Consider the following 21,206-nt stretch of genomic DNA (forward strand, 5'->3'; position numbering starts at 1 on the left):
GATTTTGGTACCGCATTTTTTGGCCTTTTGCGCGTTTACAGTTAAATGAAGGCCGGGCTCGGCCGCGGCCGAGCCCGGCCTTTTCACTCACTGTAAACGGGGTCTAGGTCAGATCCAAAGTCGCCTTGTCCATGTTGTCGTGCGACCGAAAGTCGTATAGTGTGCGGCGGGCTTTATACGAACTGACACACAGAGTCAGAGACAAAGAGACAAACACACACACACACACGTATTGATATGATTTATATAAGTCACGTAGCACTTTAATAGCCGAAGAATTATATAGTATACAAACTGTTCGCAAGGTTCACCCTGAAAGACAAACTCTTCTATACGTTTATTTTGTTTTCTTGCGATAGACAATTACAGAAAGCTAAGATGACAAAATGTCTATTTACATTTTGGTATTTGCTGAGCACTATATATAGTACATTTAAGGCCACATTTTAAAGAGTTTTGTGTAATGCGCCATAATAAGGTCACATGACTTGAAATACATTGCGCGACATAAAGATATCAGTAAAATAAACTATATTTGCGAATTTCAATACAATAGGCTATACGACACTTTTATACCGTTGTGTGATGGCCATGAAACTCCTTGAAGTTATCTTGAGCAACTGCATTGAAAAGTTGTACACAATATGAATGTACAATGTATGTATGAAGTTTCTGTCAACATATCAATCTTTAAAAAAAAAGGTCATAGCTTTTTATATTCTTCATAGTTGCTTTTGACAGTTTGTGCAAAACTGAGCATAAAATGCCGATATGGGACGAATAATCAGAGTGTAATATCAACTTTGATATTCTCGATTTTAAGTCACTGTGTGTAAAAGTAGCTAACGATTGAATACTGATGGGGCTCCACTTGTTAAAGTTCATTTCCATGCCATTATCAACTTGGTATGTTATGAATTCTGTGCAGATTTGATGAAAACATGCGAAACTTTATAATTCCACTTTCTTATGCTTAGAGTCTGCGTCCTACTCTGATGAAACTTCTACTGTCGTGCTTGTATGATTGTACTTTGCATTTCTTTTTTTTTCTGAGAAAACCTGGAACATGGTATGGAATCGAAATTAAAAGACAGAATCGGCATTATCCAGGCCTTCTTGGCCTTATAAAACACGTATACATTACTTTAATCGGACTGCAACAGAAGTCATACATCGATGACCTAAAGGCACTACGCAGTGCCGTGGACAGATGTACAGACTGCCACGTCAACCGATGCATTGCGCATGCGCCATTACCGTGTTTTCCGTCCAGTGCCAAAGTTGATTTGAGGATTTGATATCGCTTTGATGATACACTATTGCATGCGCACATCTCTAAATCATCATGCTTATGAGAGCTCAAGAGTTGCAAAATATCTGACTTTGGAAGCATACAGGCTATGTTGCCAATGTTTATATTCCCAATGTTTTTGAGTTTATTGAGTGAGCTGGACTACCTGTAACTCTGCATTGATAATGTGCTCGCGGGGTGATAGAGCTAGACTTCAGTACGTTCAAAACTATCACCCTGAATATCAATTTTCAAAGTTCATTTTGAGCCCGTTTTTGCTAAAAATTTTACTGTTTGAAGCGCAGAGATCGGTACCATCAGGCCATAGTAAGAGAGCGCTATTGAATAGACTGTGTATCGATATTACATGTACTATTGATAATCATTATCATCATTATCATCCTCATCGTTGTCGTCGTCGTCATCATCATCATCTTCATTTTAATGAATGCACCCACATACTTCTTGCGCTGGGCAGTGAATAAAGGAGACGAAAGCAAGCATGCTAAAAAAATGACATGACATCGCAGTGGACATCATTTCACCTTAATAAACATAGCTGACCACTACATTCTTAGCTCTGTCCGAAGTAGTGGCGAAAAAAAAAGAAACATGTTGGTAATTCCAATGTACAATACACCAATATACCCTCTTCTACGTAAGTATGCGCCCATGCCTTTTGTATGCAATGTTCCATTACATTAGAATGCAACTACTCTACGTATGCCCCAACCTCTGCTCGAGGGAAACATACAGGGTTCTATTGATTTCGAGTTCTAACAGTATCTTAAAGTTATCTGCAGTTGCAAAACAAAAACAAAACAAAACAAAACCCAAGCACAGTGATTTCCCAACAACATAAATATTGAGATTTCACATAAAATGATTTGATGGCAACCTCAGTATAATAGTATGGAGCGATCCCCCTCCTGCAAGGCGTATGATCAACAAGAGAAAGATAGCAACTGGAAACATGTACTTCAGTACTCCTGTGGACCATGAATGTTTCAGGAGAGCGAAGTGCGATCGACACTACTAGCGACATCTGTTGGCCAGTATACAGACAGTAGTGCGAGGGCTTTCTTTGACGCGTGGCCCGAACTTATTTCACAGATAAAACATAAATTGCAACTTGTCCGCGACGCCTCTTAGGGTCTTCATCACTGATATCTATGTCTCTATCTATTTACAGACAAATCAATGGCCTCTACATGCTACGCCATTAGCGACAAGTTTTCTCTCGTGCGCGTCCGGATCACCATTAAAGTACAATACACATCTTCGTATCACCCAATTCAACCATGGGAGTTCGGTGGTCCGTTCGGTACAGCAGGCAGGCAGTCAATATTCTTCCGCCGGATGTTGAAAGTGACCAACAAACAAACAAACAAACAAAAGCAAAACAATAAGCAAAACAAAGCAAAACAAAACATCTGGCACTACCATAGGAAACACTACTGCATGAGACTGGAATGGTACTTTAAAAGTGTTGGGCAAAGAACAGGCCGTTTTGATGTGTCTCTGTAAAAAACAGCGGTTCATAGTTAAGTGAAACATGAAGGCCTCAAGCTTGGTCCATTCTTTCGACAACGCCCATAATGATATCTTGCAGCACCCCCGCTCGCCATTTTGATATCTCCAACACGTCTTCGTGGCTGACCGTCATGCCGCTGTGGTAGTCGCTGACCACCATGTCCGTCACCAACGCCATACCCAGGGCCCTCATCCCACAATGCCTTGCGGCAAGGACTTCCGGCACCGTGCTCATTCCTGGAAGGAATAATAAAAACACAGTTATGCTCAATTGTATTCAGCAAATCAAATTTTGCATTCACGTGTTCAAATTCTTCACCAATTTTTTTCCTGCATTAGCTAAATCTATACATACGTCTGGGAAAACTTCAAGTAAAATTTACATTTCTAGTCTGTGGCTTAGAACTCCAGGAGACGTTTTGGCCCAGTGATAAAGTGGATACCATTAATCATGATGTTTCTCAGTTCCTAATCGATTGCTGGGGTTGAGGAAAATGCCAGTGAGAGAAGGCCACTGTGTCTTAAATTTCCTACCGACAACATCGCCTCCAAGAGCCCGAAGATACCGACACTCCGCCGGGGTTTCGAAGGAGGGGCCGCTGACCATCACGTACACGCCCTGTTTGATGATCGACGCCATGTGAAGGTTTTCCACCACCTTAAGCGTCGACTTCTGGAGCTCGGCATCGTAGGCGCCGTTCATGTCGGGAAAGCGCCCTCCAAACCTGGTGACGAAGAGAAACAAATACAACAGGTTTCTCTCTTGCAGAGTCGAAATTTCAATTTGACGTATGCGTCTAGTTTTCAGCATGACTTCATAGGCTAAGTCTCACATCAGTACATGGAAATGAAAATAGCATTCGCGAGCAAAGTTATTTTGAATAAATCGAGGAAATTAAGAATTTCGGCTTAATAAGAACTAGTAGGCTATAATTCAGATTATATGATAAGGACCCATGAAATTTGGAGACTGCAGTGCACTCCTGTATTTATAAAAAAAAAAAAAAACCACCCAGATTTAAGATAACTAAAACACGTATATTTTTTAAGTGGTGAAACATCGATGTAAGCGTCAGGATCTCTGAGATAGGTTTGAGCTGAAAAGCCTCTTTTCAAAATCAAATTAAAAATATCTTTAATTGATGCACTGAATCTCTCGTACATTTGAATCTTCATATTTAAAGATCTCTGCAGGATATCATCAACCGGCGTAAGACTTTCATCACTTCCCTGTCCAAACAGATTAACTCATCTACCTTAATTAGTGCTTGATTTATTCAGAAAGCATGGTGACTGCCGACTGGATCTCTTCATCTTCTCGATGAGGAAGAGCTCAACAAGAAGAATGAAAAATAGATTTGATATGCTCGGCTACACAGGTACGGACAGGTTGCAAGCTTGTGGCAATACCTGTAAATAATTCCGCCTTCGTCTACGGAATGCCATCAAATGACAAGTAAAGATGAAACATTATTCCTGAAAATCTGTTAAATATTTATGTCACACTTCCAGAGATTAAAAAAAGAGTATGAACAGTTTCGTCTTCCTCTTGCTGTTATTTCTTCTGTCAACAAATTTTCCCTTCTATCTCCGTGTTTTAATGTTTGATCTGCTTTTCTTTCTGTTGTCTGTGTAATATATTATTTCCCTCCTTCTTGCTAAAATCGGGGCACTGTTGTATAGTGGATAAGACTTTGAATTAGAGCTTATGATACTGAAGAGGCTATCACGGATAAATAGAAATCTTAAATATGATGCTTTATTTCTATAGCTTAAACTTTAAAATGTTATTATTATCTTTGTGATCATCACAAATCTTGCGATAATTGAAGGCCCACAATGATGATGATGATAATAATAATTAGTAGTAGTCATCATCATTGGTACCGTTATCAACTTGTCATCGTATTACTATCATGACTGCTGCTGCTGCTGCTACTACTACTACTACCACTATCATTACTGGTACTACTACTACTACTACTACTGCTACTACTACTACTGCTGCTACTACTATTACTACTACTACTACTACTACTACTACTACTACTACGACTACTACTACTACTACTACTACTACTACTACATGTACTACTACTACTACTACTACTACATGTACTACTACTACTACTACTACTACTACTACTAGTAGTAGTAGTAGTAGTAGTAGTAGTAGTAATACATCTGAATAATTATGTTCTCATGATAAATAGAATTATCATTTGTGATGTCAGTGTAATATTTTGTTTCAAATTCTACAAAAGATCATAAGAATAAAGTCACGTGGTCACCTGTCATGATTCTTTCCTGTGAGGGGGTTGATTCCGGAGAGTGTTGGTATTCCGATATGATCGATGAGCAGCATGATATCGCCGACCTTGTAGGCGGGGTTCAGTCCCCCACAGGCTGTGGTAACAATCAGCGTCTCTACGCCCAATAATTTCATCACTCGTATGGGGGCGATGACCTTAGGAGAGAGAGAGAGGATCCGGGTCATGCAAACAGGTCAAAGTGCAATTCCACGCCATGTTCAAGTTGGGTATTTGATAGGTATGATAGAATCAGACCGACAGAATGATAGAAGATATGGAATATACCAAAAAAAAAAAAAAAAAAAAAAACTTACCCACATCCAGTGATATAAGAAGCAACTACATGCGCACACTGGAGGAGGTGATGATGTGTTACCATCTTACAAGTCCCCAATTGAACTGTACATCAATCTTCACAATTTTTGTACATGGAAATCAACAAAAAATGATGTTTGGCATCTTGTAATATCCTAACAAAGATCAATTTTAAATGAATTTGTGAAACACACAACTTTGATCCTGGTCTGCAGCTTTCAAGAACTAATCCTTAAAGTTATTTTCGTGTATCACTCCATTAACACTATATTCACAAAGTAACTGGCAGAATGAAGGCTATACAGAAATGAGAATGATAAAGATATTCGCATGTGTAAGGCTGGTAGCTGACAAACAGTAGGATGTACGAATACAAAAGAGATAAAAAGCGATACTGAGTAGATAAAGTGATGGCACAGGGCAGGAAGACAAAAATGGAGACAGCGAGAAAGAATGATGGTAATATAAAGTTGAGGACCCAAGAGCGATGAGAAAAAAATAATAAAATGCGAGTGCGTGACCACGAGCATCGTAATGGCACTGATGATGGTGCCCACGGCAATGTTAATGATGTAGATAATTGCTTTCGCCGGAGTTAATATTAACTACTGCAGTCAATTCATAGTTATCTTCATCATTAACTATACATTTATCACTCAAGTCTTTCAGTTCTGCTGATCTAAAAACAATGATGTGCAACTATACATTTCATTTCCCTCACTATTTTCTCTGCTTTGAGTGTAACGATTGGTAAACGCAACAATTCATTTGCTTTCGTACATTTGCATGCAAAAAGAAATTGACATATATTTTCATTTCAGTCGTTTTACTTTGGCGTAATACTTCCTCTTACTCCACCCTTCCCATACATTTCGTACTACCGTCCTACATCCCATATCATCTTCGGGGGGGGGGGGGTGGGGGGGAGGCACTAGTGATGATAGGTTTGTTCCTACCTTCCAGGCGGGGTAGCCTTCGTAGAGATGAAATCGCCCCTGCATCATCACAACCTGCTTTCCCATGAGCGTCCCGAACGCAAACTGACCAATGTGACCTTCAACTGTGTTTAAACGAGAATAGAGCAAGGTTAGTGCAAATGTCTTATTCAAATATTATAGACAAATATTAATGCTTTTTCAGCGAATTGTCAAATATAAAGAGTTATACAACATCATAACAAGAAGACTAAACTCTGTGGTGTCATAGAAATTATGATCATTTCATTTCTCAAGTGAATTGATACATTTTTGTGGTCGATTTCTTTCTTTCTTTCTTTGAGATTTTTTTTTTTTTCAGTATACAGTATATATTTATCCAGGGTAGATTTTTACGTATAATGTTTATCAATATCATCCATCAGTATATTATTATCCTATATAGTAATGTACATAAACCTGAGTAAAGAGGGCAACTGTGCTCACAAGACCTCGCCCAAGGATGTGAATACCAAGCAGGATTCGAACTGAGGACCTAGCTATGTAAGCTTTTTGGTTGCTTCAATTCTTCAGTCTGAGCCTATGAGCCAGGATTCAAATCTGACTGAATTCTAGACTTTGATGGATTGACGGATAAGGAATATTCTAGCAACGTGTTTTCTTTACCTTCATGTCAAACTTGCACTTAACTAAAATGAAGAACTCCCACATATTAGAATATTTAATATTTTAACTTTTTAAGGGCATCGCTGTGTATTGGTCTGTTTCCAAATCTGTTTTATCGTTTTGTTTTGGGTTTGTTTGTTTGTTTGTTTGTTTGTTTTTTCGAAATGTCAAATTACCATCTTTAGATAACATCTGAATGCTCAGGGGACCAATCAAACCACTTCACGATTGTTTGTCTACACTGCATGTAACGCTATCAATTTCCCCATGGTTTGTGTATGCCTCTAGAGATTATTATTGTAATACACATTCAATAATGAATAAAACAGATATTGATATCTTCTTTACGGTAATCTGTCTTCTTCCAATTGAGAAGATTTCCCTCAGGTACGACAGCTCCCCCACATTATACAAGTTGCGATATCCAGCAGTAATCATTTATATCAAGCAGGGCGATGTGGTATAGTGGAAAAGACTCCCGACTCCCAATCGGACGAATCCCGTGATTCCCCCCCCCCCTGCTTGCATCCTTGGACAAGGTGTATTTACCCATCACGCCCCCCTCGACCCAGGATTATAAATACATATCTGGCAACTCCACAGAGTAACAATAATGGTAGGGCCCTCTGGTAGAGCAGTAACAACACTGAAGAGGCTACCACGGATAAATAAAACCTTACGATCGTTTACAGTTCACATTTCAGTTCAACCTACCAGTACTGACGGGAAAGTTCTGAATCTTCTCGTAGGGAATGTTGTACCTCTCCTCCAGTTTGTTTGCCATCTCCGCCAGACCACTGCCACAGATGATACCAATTTTCGGACGATGCGGTTGCCGTGACAACAGATATTCTGCCATGGCCTCATAATCCTCGTAGGTGTATCTGACGACAATAAAAGCACCATAACCATAGACACTATATTTTAGAATAATTTCCTTTGTATTCATATACACCAAGATTAAAAAAGAAGAAGATGACGATTACATTATTGAAGCGATGATAATGATAGTGACGTATGTAGTATTGCACACGGAGAAACATTATAAAGAAGTGGAAACACATACTAGTACATGACGGCACTATCATATTATTTACAGCATGAATCATATCTCATGGAAGAGAAGGTTTAAAGGTTCCCTGAAATACAAATGCATGTTGATTTGTGTTGATTTATGATACCCTTAACATCACTTTTGCGGTGAAACGAATATCTAGAAACATTCCATATATTTTTAACTATTTTTTCTTCTAGTTTTCTTCAGATTACTTGATACGCCTACAACAACAAAATCCTTCCAAACCGATATTCCTGTTGTGACCTCATCTGTCAATCATTGCTAAAGTACTGATATGTTTAACAAGAGACAATGGAATCAATGCACCTCCCCCTCGACTCAGCATAACTTGCATTTTTCCTCGCCATGTCTTTTGTTAGTTACATTAATATCGCAGAAACATGCAAGTTATGCTGAGTCGAGGGGATGGTGCATTGATTCCATTGTCTCTTGTTAAACATATCAGTACTTATTCATTAAGCAATGATTGACAGATGAGGTCACAACAGAAATATTGCCTTGGGAGGATTTTTTTAACATGCATTTGTATTTCAGAGAACCTTTAGGCTGCTTTTATCATTAACCAAAACTGTCATTTTCGGTAAATTTCTACAAGTGAGTAGGAAAGGAGTTCAGCGATGACATTAATTTCCTTTAATCTGTTTGTCTGGTTGTTACCAATAATAACTGTTTGCTTAAAGCATGTGAAACATTAAAATATATTATACATCTTAATTTACATCGGACTTAAATCAAACCTCTATAATGTTCTGTTTGTTAGATTTTACTGAATTTATCTAGGTCAAATCAATATTGCATGCCCTTTTAGTAAAACTATAAAAAGCCAACTATACCATCACATGCATTATGTCAAAGTCCTTGACACATGCACATGCACGTACAGCTCTGGTATGCCATGCGTGAAGACAATGAGGAAACTGTTTGGTAATACAGTACAGTCGTATTTCAATACAATGCGTTTCTTCCCTGCTTCGGTGAGTAGACTGCATTCTAAATACTAAAATTATTATTGTCTGATAACGCTGATATCACAGACACTTATATTACGCAGGTGTTATCCAAAATTAAAGGGACCCACCGCTCTGTGTTCAGGTTGACTTCAACATAGAGTAAAATAAAATCTTTGGCAGAGTTTCATTACACTCGGATAAAATATTAAGAGAGTAATGGAATATTGTAGAAACATTGATATTAGTCACAAATACATGTAAAAATTAGATAGAATTATGACACGCAATCACTTAACACTAAAATTTACTAATTAACAAGAATCCAGTAAAATAAAAATCATTCTTTGTTTTAACAATTTCCTATGTTCATCCCCCTCTTGCTTATTATTCATTTCATTTATAATCATTGTCATTTCTTTAACAAAATATGCATATTATATAAATTATACATATTATATACAATCGTATGTAAGTGTGTGTGTGCGTAGGCATATATACAAATGTATTATTATTATTATATATATAAGGTCTTATTATCAAGGTCTTATTATCGGGTTGTTTTTTTGTTTCTGTTTTTTGTTTTTTTGTCTTTGTTAAATCCCCCCATCAATTCATTCTTGGACTTTTGGAAGGAGTTTTCATCACTGTTTTCATCACTGTTTTCACTGTTTAAGCCCTCTACTACTGTAAAAGTGGATATTTTCGCGTGACTAATTTTTCGCTCTTGGTCAAGCGTGTGCACTCTCTGGATCATTGGAAACTTGTTGCGCGATCTCAGTATAACGCGCTTTACCAGTGTGCAGTGACGCACCTCCATTGTGACACCATTGGATTTGAAGGAATCAACGCAATCTTTAATTGTGACGTTATTGGAGTCAAAGAAAAGTAAAACAACGTGTGAATTCCATCGCTTCTATCGCGGGATTATGTTGACACTTAAGTGCGAAACGGCTAGCAGAGAGTAGTGTTTAGTATAGGTCAGGTCAGGAATAATCAACCCTGCTACTAGTATCACGTAACCTAGTACAACCTGCCACGTGGTCCCACTGCCTTGTGGTTATCTTCGGGAGAAGAAAAGGCTAAGGAGTAAACCCTACAGAAATCCGGAGTGGAGTCCCTAAGGCGGTCGAGCAACGTATTGCGTTACCTTCCGGCAACTCCTGCAGCTGTGCTGGTGCCAAATTGTATTGGTTCATCCTTTCCTTTGGACTACATCAGCAACGCCGAGAGGGGGAACTTGACGTATGGGCAGCACAAGTTCTCCACTTCACATCAGCCCAGGCTCGTAGCACTCTGGAGAAGACACTCCAGCGACGTCTTAAGACGTCGACACCATGTAAGAAGGAGAAGTTAAGAAGTGAAAATGAAGACTCCAACTCTTCGGCTAGCAACCTGGAACGTTCGAACCATGTGCCCTGGTTTTAATAACGACATCGAACAGATTAATGATGCCCGAAAGACTGCGGTTATCGACAAGGAACTATCAAGACTAAATGTTGACATTGCCTGTCTGCAGGAGACCCGTCTGGCAGACAGTGGTTCTATCAAGGAAGCCAATTACACCTTCTTTTGGAAGGGTCTGTCACAGGACGACCCAAGACAGCACGGGGTGGGCTTCGCAGTGAAGAACTCTCTGGTTTCCACCATTGAACCACCAACTGGCGGGACAGAGAGAATACTCACTCTGCGTTTGTCTACAACAGTGGGCTTCATCAACATCTTCAGCATTTATGCACCGACACTCTGCTCCACCTCAGAGACTAAAGACCAGTTCTATGAAGAATTGGATGAGATGATATCCAGGATCCCCAGCACTGAAGGACTTTATCTTCTAGGAGATTTTAATGCTAGAGTGGGAGCTGACTACAACACCTGGTCTTCCTGCCTCGGCCACCAAGGCACGGGAAAGATGAATGATAATGGACAGCGGCTGCTGGAGCTGTGCTGCCATCGTGGTCTGTGTGTGACAAACACCTATTTCAAAGGTAAAGAACGCCACAAAGTCTCCTGGAGACATCCACGGTCTCAACACTGGCACCAACTTGATCTTGTCATCACCAAGCGTACAGACCTTAGCAGTGTTCTCCACACACGGAGCTATCACAGCGCAGACTGCGACTCAGATCACTCCCTCGTCAGTAGCAAAGTGAGATTGATGACAAAGAAAATACATCGAACCAAAACCAAAGGTCTCCCACGCATCAACACCTGCTGCATCAACGACCTCGAGAGATGTCGACGATTTCATGACACGTTCAGTGAGAAAATGATCACTTCAATTCCAAATGACAATGATATTGATAGTAAATGGTGCCACCTTAGGGATACTATCTACTCCTCAGCCTTCTCTGTGTTCGGGAAGAAGGAACGTCGGAGCGAAGATTGGTACGAAACTCACTGGGATGTGATGCAATCAGATGTTGAAGCCAAGAGGAAAGCCCTGCTGGCCTACAAGCAGAACCCCATCTCTAGCACACATGATGTCCTAAGAACTGCTCGCAACAAGGTTCAACAGACTGCGCGCCGTTGTGCTAATGACTACTGGTTGAACCTGTGCCGCAGGATTCAGACAGCTGCAGTCAGCGGAAATACCAGGGACATGTACGACAGCATTAAAGCTGCAATCGGTCCCACCGCCATCAAGACTGCACCACTGAAGACAAAGACTGGAGAAGCCATCACAGATCAATGTAAGCAGCTTGAACGCTGGGTAGAACATTGCCTGGAACTTTATGCAGCCCAAAATAAGGTAACAGATGCTGCCTTGGACACCTTACCTAGCCTTTCAATCATGGAGGAGCTGGATGCCCTGCCTACAAAAGAAGAACTCAGCAAAGCCATTAACCGTCTATCCTGCGGGAAGGCTCCTGGAAATGATGGTATCCCACCAGAAGTTCTAAAGAGCGGCAAGCCAGTACTACTGCAACATCTCCATGAGCTCTTGTGTCTTTGCTGGGAAAAAGGCCACGTACCCCAAGATATGCGTGATGCCAGTATCATCACTGTCTACAAGAACAGGGGAGACCGCAGCGACTGCAACAACTATAGAGGCATCTCTCTCCTAAGTGTTGTGGGAAAAGTCTTCGCACGTGTAGTTCTGGCACGCCTGCAGAGTCTTGCCTCCCGGGTGTATCCAGAGTCACAGTGCGGCTTCAGGGCAGGCCGATCTACAGTAGACATGATCTTCTCACTACGCCAGCTGCAGGAGAAGTGCCGTGAGCAGCAAAAGCCGCTGTACATTGCCTTCATAGACCTGACGAAAGCCTTTGACCTGGTCAGCCGAAGTGGACTCTTTAGTCTCCTGCTGAGGATTGGATGCCCCCCGAGACTGCTCCAAATTATCATTTCCTTTCACGAGAACATGCAAAGTAGAGTCTGCTACAACGGGAGAACTTCTGATGCCTTCCCTGTGAACAGCGGTGTGAAGCAAGGCTGTGTCCTCGCACCGACACTTTTCGGAATCTTCTTCTCCATGCTCCTTCAGTACGCCTTTGTTGACTGCACAGAGGGAATCTACATCCGTACCAGAGCGGATGGGAAGCTATTCAACATCGCCCGACTGCATGCCAGAACCAAAGTTAGAGAGGTTCTTATCCAAGAAATGCTGTTCGCTGACGACGCTGCTCTGGTATCGCACACAGAAGCGGGATTGCAGAGGCTTGTTGATTGTCTGTCCCATGCCTGTAACGAATTTGGACTAACCATCAGCCTGAAAAAGACTAAGATCTTGACCCAAGGCACTGACTCTCCTCCAGACATCTCCATTAATGTCACACATCTGGAAGAAGTGGACTCTTTCACCTACCTTGGTTCAGCAATCTCCAGTTCCCTCTCCCTTGACAATGAGATAAGCAATAGGATAGGGAAAGCTACTGCAGTCATGGCCAAACTGAACAGGCGCGTATGGAACAACAGTCAGCTGACCAAGAACACCAAGCTCTGCGTTTACCAAGCCTGCGTCCTCAGCACCCTGCTATACGGCTCTGAGTCCTGGGCAACATATGCTAGCCAGGAGAAGAGGCTCAACACCTTTCACCTCCGTTGCCTCAGACGACTCCTGCACATAAAATGGCAGGATAGGGTGACAAATGCAGAGGTCCTCCAGCGTGCCGGCATTCCCAGCATGTTTTCACTCCTCAGCCAGAGACGCCTGAAGTGGTTGGGTCATGTGCGTCGAATGGAACCAGGTCGCATCCCGAAGGACATGCTGTATGGAGAGCTAAGCGAGGGGTCTCGTCCCATGAGAAGGCCGCATCTCCGCTTCAAAGATGTGTGCAAACGTGACATGAAGACGATGGACATCAACACCAACACATGGGAAGGTGTAGCTGAAGATCGTCCGCTATGGAGAGGCACCGTCAGGGAGGGCGTTCAGAGAGCTGAAGCTGTAAGGCACGTACAGCAGACCGACAGGAGAGCTAAGAGAAAGGCACGGGCAGTCTTAGTATTGGCCCCAACAGACTTCATCTGCTGCAAGTGCTCTAAGGATTGCCATTCAAGAGTGGGGCTTTACAGCCACTCAAGGCAGTGCAAACTTCTTGCCTAGCTAGTGCTACGCCATCGTTTCTCGAGACGAATGGATGCCAACCATATATGTATATATATAAACATGTTGCAAATTCACGTATTGGCTTCAATATAACGAAGAATCAAGAAATAAACTGGTAATGCATTATTTGCCAATAAAGAATGAGTTTATTGTACTCAAATTTTCGGTGTCCTTCCCCGTTGAGACTCCTGAAGAAGGTGGAGGCCACCGAAAATTTGAGTACAATAAACTCATTCTTTATTGGCGAAATAATGCATTACTAGTTTATTTCTTGATTCTTCGTTGTATATATATATATATATATATTATATATATTATATATATATATATATATATATATATAAAGGATTTTTTGTAGGAATTTGTGTGCAATAGGATTTTTGTAAAACCAGGGTATAGCCCCTTATCTAATTTGCATAAGTAATGTGACGATGAATAATATCACCATTGACTATTGTGGGGAGAACGTGCAAAACTTTTAAAAACAATAACTTTCTCGTCTTTCGTACAATTTCGATAAGACTTTCAGTTTTCTTTGGTCTATACGCTATCTTTAAGAGTAACCTTGAATGAGGATTTTCACTTTAAATAGCATGTACGCCTAGATAACGTTTATGCAAACAGGACATAGCGGTAGGAATCGCTACCGCCTGGGTCAAACCTGTGAGTCAGGATCCCCCCCCCCCAGCATCAGCAATGTATTAAACCAGCCTCTTGATAGCCCTCTATTATTTGCTGAGTACATGTCCACAGTTTGCGCGAAGAAGAGTATGCGCCTAATATTTGCATTCAGGGTAAATGTTTTCTTAAATCATATCGCCCTAAATCCCTGAACTGACGTAACATATAGAGAACAACAGCAAGGTTACGAAGATCACCCCCCCCCCCCCTCCTCGTTACCGCTCGGCAAATATTGTCACTAAGAAAAAAAAAACAGCTTACTAAGTCAATTACTTTTTCCATTATTGCAAAACAAATATTTTGACGCTAATAATGTTGATATTTGGTGGCAAAGCAAATCAATGTTTACACCGTTCATCTAGCGTTCTGACATGTCAATACTGACGTCATAATGAATGACAAAATACCAATATAGTTACTCTGGAAATGTCAATGCTGAGTAGAACAATATTTTGACCGACTTTGCCGAGGTGACTGTGACAAAAAGTAGCGTTTTCTGTCTGTGCAATGGAAAGAATACGTAGGATTGGAATATCAGTAACCCCAGAATGTTCTACATGAATGTATTCATTGATCACGCTATTGACGCTATTGAGTACGATCTGGCGTCTTCATGACCCGTGCATCAAAATGAGAACAAACAAAAATGCACAACGCTCTCAACGCTATCTAGAAGCAGTGCAGTCTGAAATTCTGACAAAAAAAAAAGTATATTCAATCATGATTGTCACGAATCATCCCATTCACCTCATCATGACAATAAAAATGTTACGCTCCATTCTTCTCATATCGCACCCAGTTACAAGACACCACAATTGTGAAGCCATGTCTGGTTTTGAGACCGATCATAACTTGCAGTGTGATTAATCTTCAGACCCTGAATGATAAAAATGAAGAATTTGCAGCGGACTGCTTTATTCGCATTTTTAGCCTTTTTCAAGGCACATCAGAATAACGAAGTCCCACAATCGATACACTAGTTGTCACCCCTTTCCCACTGATGACGTAATAAGAGCCTACACGAAATTAGCAACGTTTGCGAATTCCTTACTTTAGCAGTCCTTCAGCCATTATTGATAAGAACATCTATATAGATGATATTCTTGGGCCTAATTGGTGTTGGCTACTTAATAACCAGTGGGCGTGATGGGGGTTGGGCTTACATCGTAAACGAATAGTACACCTACAAAGATTCCAAAGTTCGACGTTGTAGTTTATCAATACATATTACACACACACACACACACACACACACACACACACACACACACACCCACACACACACAGCTTGTCAAGATAACATGGTTACCAGAAACTGGATAGACTTACACGTGTATACAGAAACACATCGTTACATTGCAATTATCACACATGGAAAATATATATTGTAAATAGACACTTTTGAAAAACCTGTTCCGCTCACTCCTGAATATGAATTACTGGCGGATCTTTTGGAAGGGATGTCGTAGGCCCTTTGAGGTATACAAGGCATAAGATATTATTTTACATTTTGTATGAATGGCCGCTGTATGAATATAAGTATATATATATATATATATATATATGTGAGATATGAGAAAGGAAGGAGAAAATCGGTGCGTAGCTTTGACATTATTATTCCTCTTACTGTTCCTCCTTTTCGGAAAAGCGCAAGAGTTGAAAAAAAAATATATATATATACATACAAGAGAGAGATATAAAAACAACAGAATGGTCGGTATATTATGTGAAACATTGATTGATAACGTCCATCACGTACGATCGTATCACAGTTACAAAAGTGAAGATGCAAGTATCAAATATTCATATTCAGCTACATACACTATACCATCGAGAACACTAATAACTTACTCTGTTTCCATGTTGTTGTTGTCCGTCATATTTTCTTACACCGGACCTATTAGTATTAGTCAACTATCATTTGCGATCACTGGTTCACTTCCAGCAACCACGTCCTGTACAACTTCGACGACGGTGATATCTTGGTTCCTTCACCACCTGGAGATTCGATTGACCTCGGGCACACCTGAGGAAGATGACGCTTAGACGAGGAGAATAGACAGGAATATAATTTTGTTTATGTTAACTATGCCATGTAGCGAAATCTCATGACGGCAGTTAAAACTTTAGTACCAGCCGATTTTAATAGGCTACACTGCAGACTAGTTGTCTGCAAGGCATGTGCACCCACTACGTACGATGAACTTTGCACACTCGTTAACTGGTTAACGATTGCATTAAATCCCTTTCTTATCTGAAGAGAGATTAAGGTTGGCTGTTACTACATTATCTCCTGTGAGTGGCATTGTTCGCGATCAGCTGCTTTGCCATTACCAAACAGGCTGCTCATGTCCACCATAATAGTTTCCGCACTGGTCCATGCACTCATGCACTATTGGGCTTTTGTCAGCCCAGAAGAACGGGGAACGTCAAGTACATACCAAAGGAGGTGTGTTCAAGTTGATAGGCAAAGCGACAATGTACAACACAACCGAAGCAACCATCGTCTCTTCGGAGGATTCAAGCGGGTCATGTTTTGCCGGGGTCAAAGTTCTGTAATGTAACGGGTGGTGTTACATTTGGAATGTTATTACGAAGCAGAAATGAAGGAGCTCAGGTACAGTTTTGATACATTTCATCGATGCAAAGTGTTTATTCACAATCGTTCAGAGAAATATCACGATGAAGTTCAATGACAAGTTAAATGACGAGTATGTACATCAGAGTAAAATATAGAAGTATCAAGATGCAGGAGAGAGAGCAATATCAAGTAGAGGTTGACTCTCTGATGTCGAAATCATGATCTCCCTTGGGGGCTTGGAAAGAACACCAAACTTGGAAATGTTCAATGGGTGATGGGTGAGAATTTTGGTAAGACAACCAATCAAAAAGGGATAACTAAAAAGAGTGACCAAAGGGGTTGTCCTAAGGGGTGATGTTTGACCAATTAAAAGAGGGGGATTCTTTTGTGGAGGAGGAAGTATTATAAGATAAGGGGCAGACAAAGTGTCTGGTGGTTCACACGGTGTGTGTATATAATCTTTGGGTAATTAAACCAGGGACAAAGAAGGGTTGTTACAAAGGTGATTGAATGACTCCTTGATGTAAACATCAAACAAGGGTAATTAACGACAGGAAATTAATAGTAAATAATCTTGGTGTTATATTCTGAGGTGAGTTTACATAAACAAGGGAATTTAAGTTGAGTTGTTAATGAACAGGAAGTTATCCCCAAAATATCCTAAATATACATTACATCCCCTTTTGTTAGGAAACAAGGCTGGGGGGGGGGTTTAAAATATCACAAACAAATCAGAACAAAGAGAGGCTTCTGGAATTTCCAGAATCTGAACGTTGGAAAACAAAATGATAGATATTATAAATAAAAACAAATGAATGGTAGGTAGTGGAACTCAAATCATTACTGTCCCACTATCACTTTCACACATTCACTCTCACACATTTAAATGACATAATGATGATCTATTTACAATGAGATACAGTGAATAAAGTAACCAAAACTAATGCAATATTCTTCAACATAATTATCCTAAAATGGTCAATTTCTTCAACCATAACAATAACAACTGAGCAATGACTATAATTTATAACTTCAATATGCTCAATTATCAAACAAGGAAAATTAAACCAGCACAAAATATGCATGAATAGGAATTCATGATTAAAAGAGCAAATCAGGAAATATCAGCGAAAATTAATATATCAAATCGTAATCAAGAATTTGAGTCATTCTCGCAGACGCTAATTTCCAAGCATCTAATTGAGTATCAGCGGAGAGGTAACGAGTGCGCTCGAGGTATGAGAGCTATCTGTGCGGCCTATTAGGAATTATCACTTCAGTGAAGGATGTACACAGAAGAATATGACTCTCAAACCTCACTCGATAAGAAAGTAAATTTCTCCAAATTGATAACGATAGAAGTAAGCGAAAGAACAGACACTTTCAAGTCTGTTTATTAAAAATGAGTTTAAACTCAAATTTCTCCAATCAGTGTCAAGACAATTAATTTGATACAATAATATAACATGCAAAAGTTACACAGCCTTGAAAAAGGATTCCAAAGCTTATATTCTCATTATTTTGGCAATGAGATTAATAATGTGAAATTTACGTATATTACTTCAGCAACAAATACAACAAATCATAAAATGACAAAGAAACATATCATACAGCTTTAGACTTATAAAGCTTATCAAGAAAATCATGTGTATAATCGTTCCATATATTTCTTTGGTGTTCCCGTGACAGGAATGATTCTATCAATCAGAATTTGTCTTATCAAGTTACTTGTGTCTGTATACAGTCCTATGTTCCACCAAAATCTAACCTCTTTGGGGTTATTACCGTCAGTCGGAGTCCTAATGAATGAAGTCAGTACTTGTAATTGCCCGTTCTTAAATCGTCCTCGGTATAGGGTCATGTCATTGTCAGAAGGCGCAGTTGTTAAAAGGTCAAATTGTCGTTCAAGGTCAGTTTGTCGTAGGGGGGTTGGGGCGGCTATTCCGTTGTTAGGGGTGATGGATGTCACATAGTCAGATGTTTGGATTGGGTCTGTCGTCTGAAAGCACATGATGTGATCAGCAGTGCATTCAGGAGGGGTGTGGTCATGCTCATCAATAAAATTTACTGATGGTTTGTCAGAGGTTTCACCGTCTCCAGGGGTCACTGTCTTTCCAAGTGCCTCTTTCAGTCGCTGGAGGTGGGTGATGGGTTTCCTCTCATCCGATGCTTTCATGAAACAGGGTTTCAACCTGTTGTAGTTAAAGATATCTCGCAGAATTTCACCTTTGAGAGTGGAGAGAATGAAGTGGGTTCTATCGAGCACTTCATGCACAACTAAAGGTCCGACCCAAGCAGCTGCAATCTTTCTCGAGTTTGCAGTGAGGGAGGAAGAAGTTGGCTTGTACAAATAGACTAGCTGGCCTACTGAATAGATAGGAGTTTGCCGTAGTTTATTTGTAATGGCGACATTCTGCTTGTCTTGAGTTCTCCTTTGGAGCGAAAGCATCGTGTGAGAGATCTGGTCAAATTTCCGTTTGAGATGGGAAACATATTCGTCATAAGTCTGGGTCAGACCAGACATTGGGTTGAAGGTCAAGTTAGTCATGGTTGGGGGGTCTCGTCCAAATACAAGTTGGTAAGGGCAGTGGTCACCTAGATGAGGGGAAGAGAATGAGTTGTAGGCATAGCAAGTAGTGGGAATAAACCGAACCCAATCTGTTCCAAATTGGTTCAAGTTTACCTTGAGGAAGTCAGAGAGTGTTCGAATGTGGCGTTCAACTTGTAAGCTGCCGTGGTTTGCAACACTAATCACTTTCCTATCAATGTTCAGGGCGGTACACAGTGTAGTCAGTAGTTTGCCTGTGAGAGCGGCTGCTGCGTCGGTCACAAGGCAGGAAGGGGGTCCGAAAATGCAGATAACCTTTTGTATCAATGCCTCACAAATTGTTTCGGCATCGAGAGTGCGAAGTGGGGCACAAATAACAAAGCGGGTTATCTCGTCACAAATAACCATCAAATGTCTAAAACCAGTTGCCGAGGTAGGCATGGTCTTAAAGTCAAGGCTTATTCTGTCAAAGGGTCGATAGGAGTCAGGCACACGAGTGTGAAATGGGCGTAACTTGTCTGGTTTGCCACGGAACTGTTGGCATCTCAGGCAAGCTTTGACATAGTTTTGTACCCTGTCAAACATCTGTGGCATGTAGTAATTACGTCGTATTGTCAAGTAAGTGCGCATTGTTCCTTGGTGGTTGCTAAGTAGGTTGTCATGGTATTGTGAAATGATAACATCAGTCAGTGATTCTGGTACAGCAAGTTGTAGTTTAAAGTCGTCAGTCTTGTCAAAGAAAAGGCGGAATAATACACCATCACATAGGATGTATTGCTCAGCTTTCAGCTGAATTGTTTTCGCTGCCTTTTTGTCACTAGGTAATATGTCATGGGCTAGAAAGTCATAGATCGGTTTGAAAAATGGAGATGTCTCTTGTTCTGTCTTAAGTCTTCGTATGTCAATGGGCAGGTTGTAGTCACGGATGATTTTTCTCTTTATCAAGTCTAGTACTTTGTCTATGTCATGTTGTTTGGGTATATGTGGAGCAACAATCTGCTCAACATTTGAGATCAGTGGCTTAGGGGCTGTAAACAAGTCTGGGGGCACATCCCTGTATGTTTGTGTACACGGTGACTCATTTTGTTTGTCCACCAGTCTAGGTTCTGTTCGCTTCGGAGCTTTAGGTGTTGGGTTCTGTGTGTTGGGTCTGTTATGGTCATGTGGGGCAAAGTGTGTCGTAGTTGGGGGCAGGTCAGGGGGTGTGTCTAATGCTGATCTCTGATTGGCCGGTTCATGCGAATGTGGGGTATTGTTATTGGGTGCAGGTGTGATGATTGGTTCAGGGGGTGGGGCGGTGTCAGTATCAATATTGTTGTGGTTGTTAGTTTTGGGTTTGTCAGGATAAAGATTGGGAACAGAAATACCCATCTTTTTAGCAAAGGCGCGTGTCACTGGACGCTCTGCAGGTTGTATGGGATTAAGATGATCTAGGTCATGATTATCAACTAAACTAAATGAAATGGGCACTACATGATCTATTTCGGCATGTTTGTCGCTTGGTATGCGAGACAGAAAATCTGCTAGGACAAGTTCGGTACCCTTCTTGTATGCAATCTTAAAGGAGTACTCTGATAATTTCAAGATTAGTTTCTGAAGGCGGGTGGTGGATGGTTCATCTTTGGACTTTAATATCTGAACAATTGAGCTGTGATCAACAAATGCATTGAATTCACAACCACGCAACAAGTGTTTGAAAGCAGTTATGTTTATCAAAAGGCCAAACAATTCTAGTTCTGTTACACTATACCTCTGGCAAGCGTCAGG

The 21,206-nt window shown here is 40.7% G+C and overlaps 1 protein-coding gene across 1 annotated transcript; it reads right to left on the reverse strand.

Moving 5' to 3' along the window:
• Positions 1-2,848: 2,848 nt before the first annotated feature.
• Positions 2,849-16,215, reverse strand: LOC140236097 (purine nucleoside phosphorylase-like). The gene is made up of 6 exons (XM_072316067.1): positions 16,162-16,215; positions 7,767-7,936; positions 6,408-6,511; positions 5,116-5,291; positions 3,359-3,549; positions 2,849-3,061 (listed from the first exon to the last, which is right to left on the reverse strand). Exons 1-6 carry the CDS (start codon positions 16,188-16,190, stop codon positions 2,856-2,858), a joined length of 876 nt encoding a protein of 291 aa, XP_072172168.1. The 5' UTR covers positions 16,191-16,215; the 3' UTR covers positions 2,849-2,855.
• Between the last annotated feature and the right edge of the window lie 4,991 nt (positions 16,216-21,206).

The sequence above is a fragment of the Diadema setosum genome, chromosome 12 (assembly GCF_964275005.1).
Source record: "Diadema setosum chromosome 12, eeDiaSeto1, whole genome shotgun sequence".
Taxonomy (NCBI): Eukaryota; Metazoa; Echinodermata; class Echinoidea; order Diadematoida; family Diadematidae; genus Diadema; species Diadema setosum.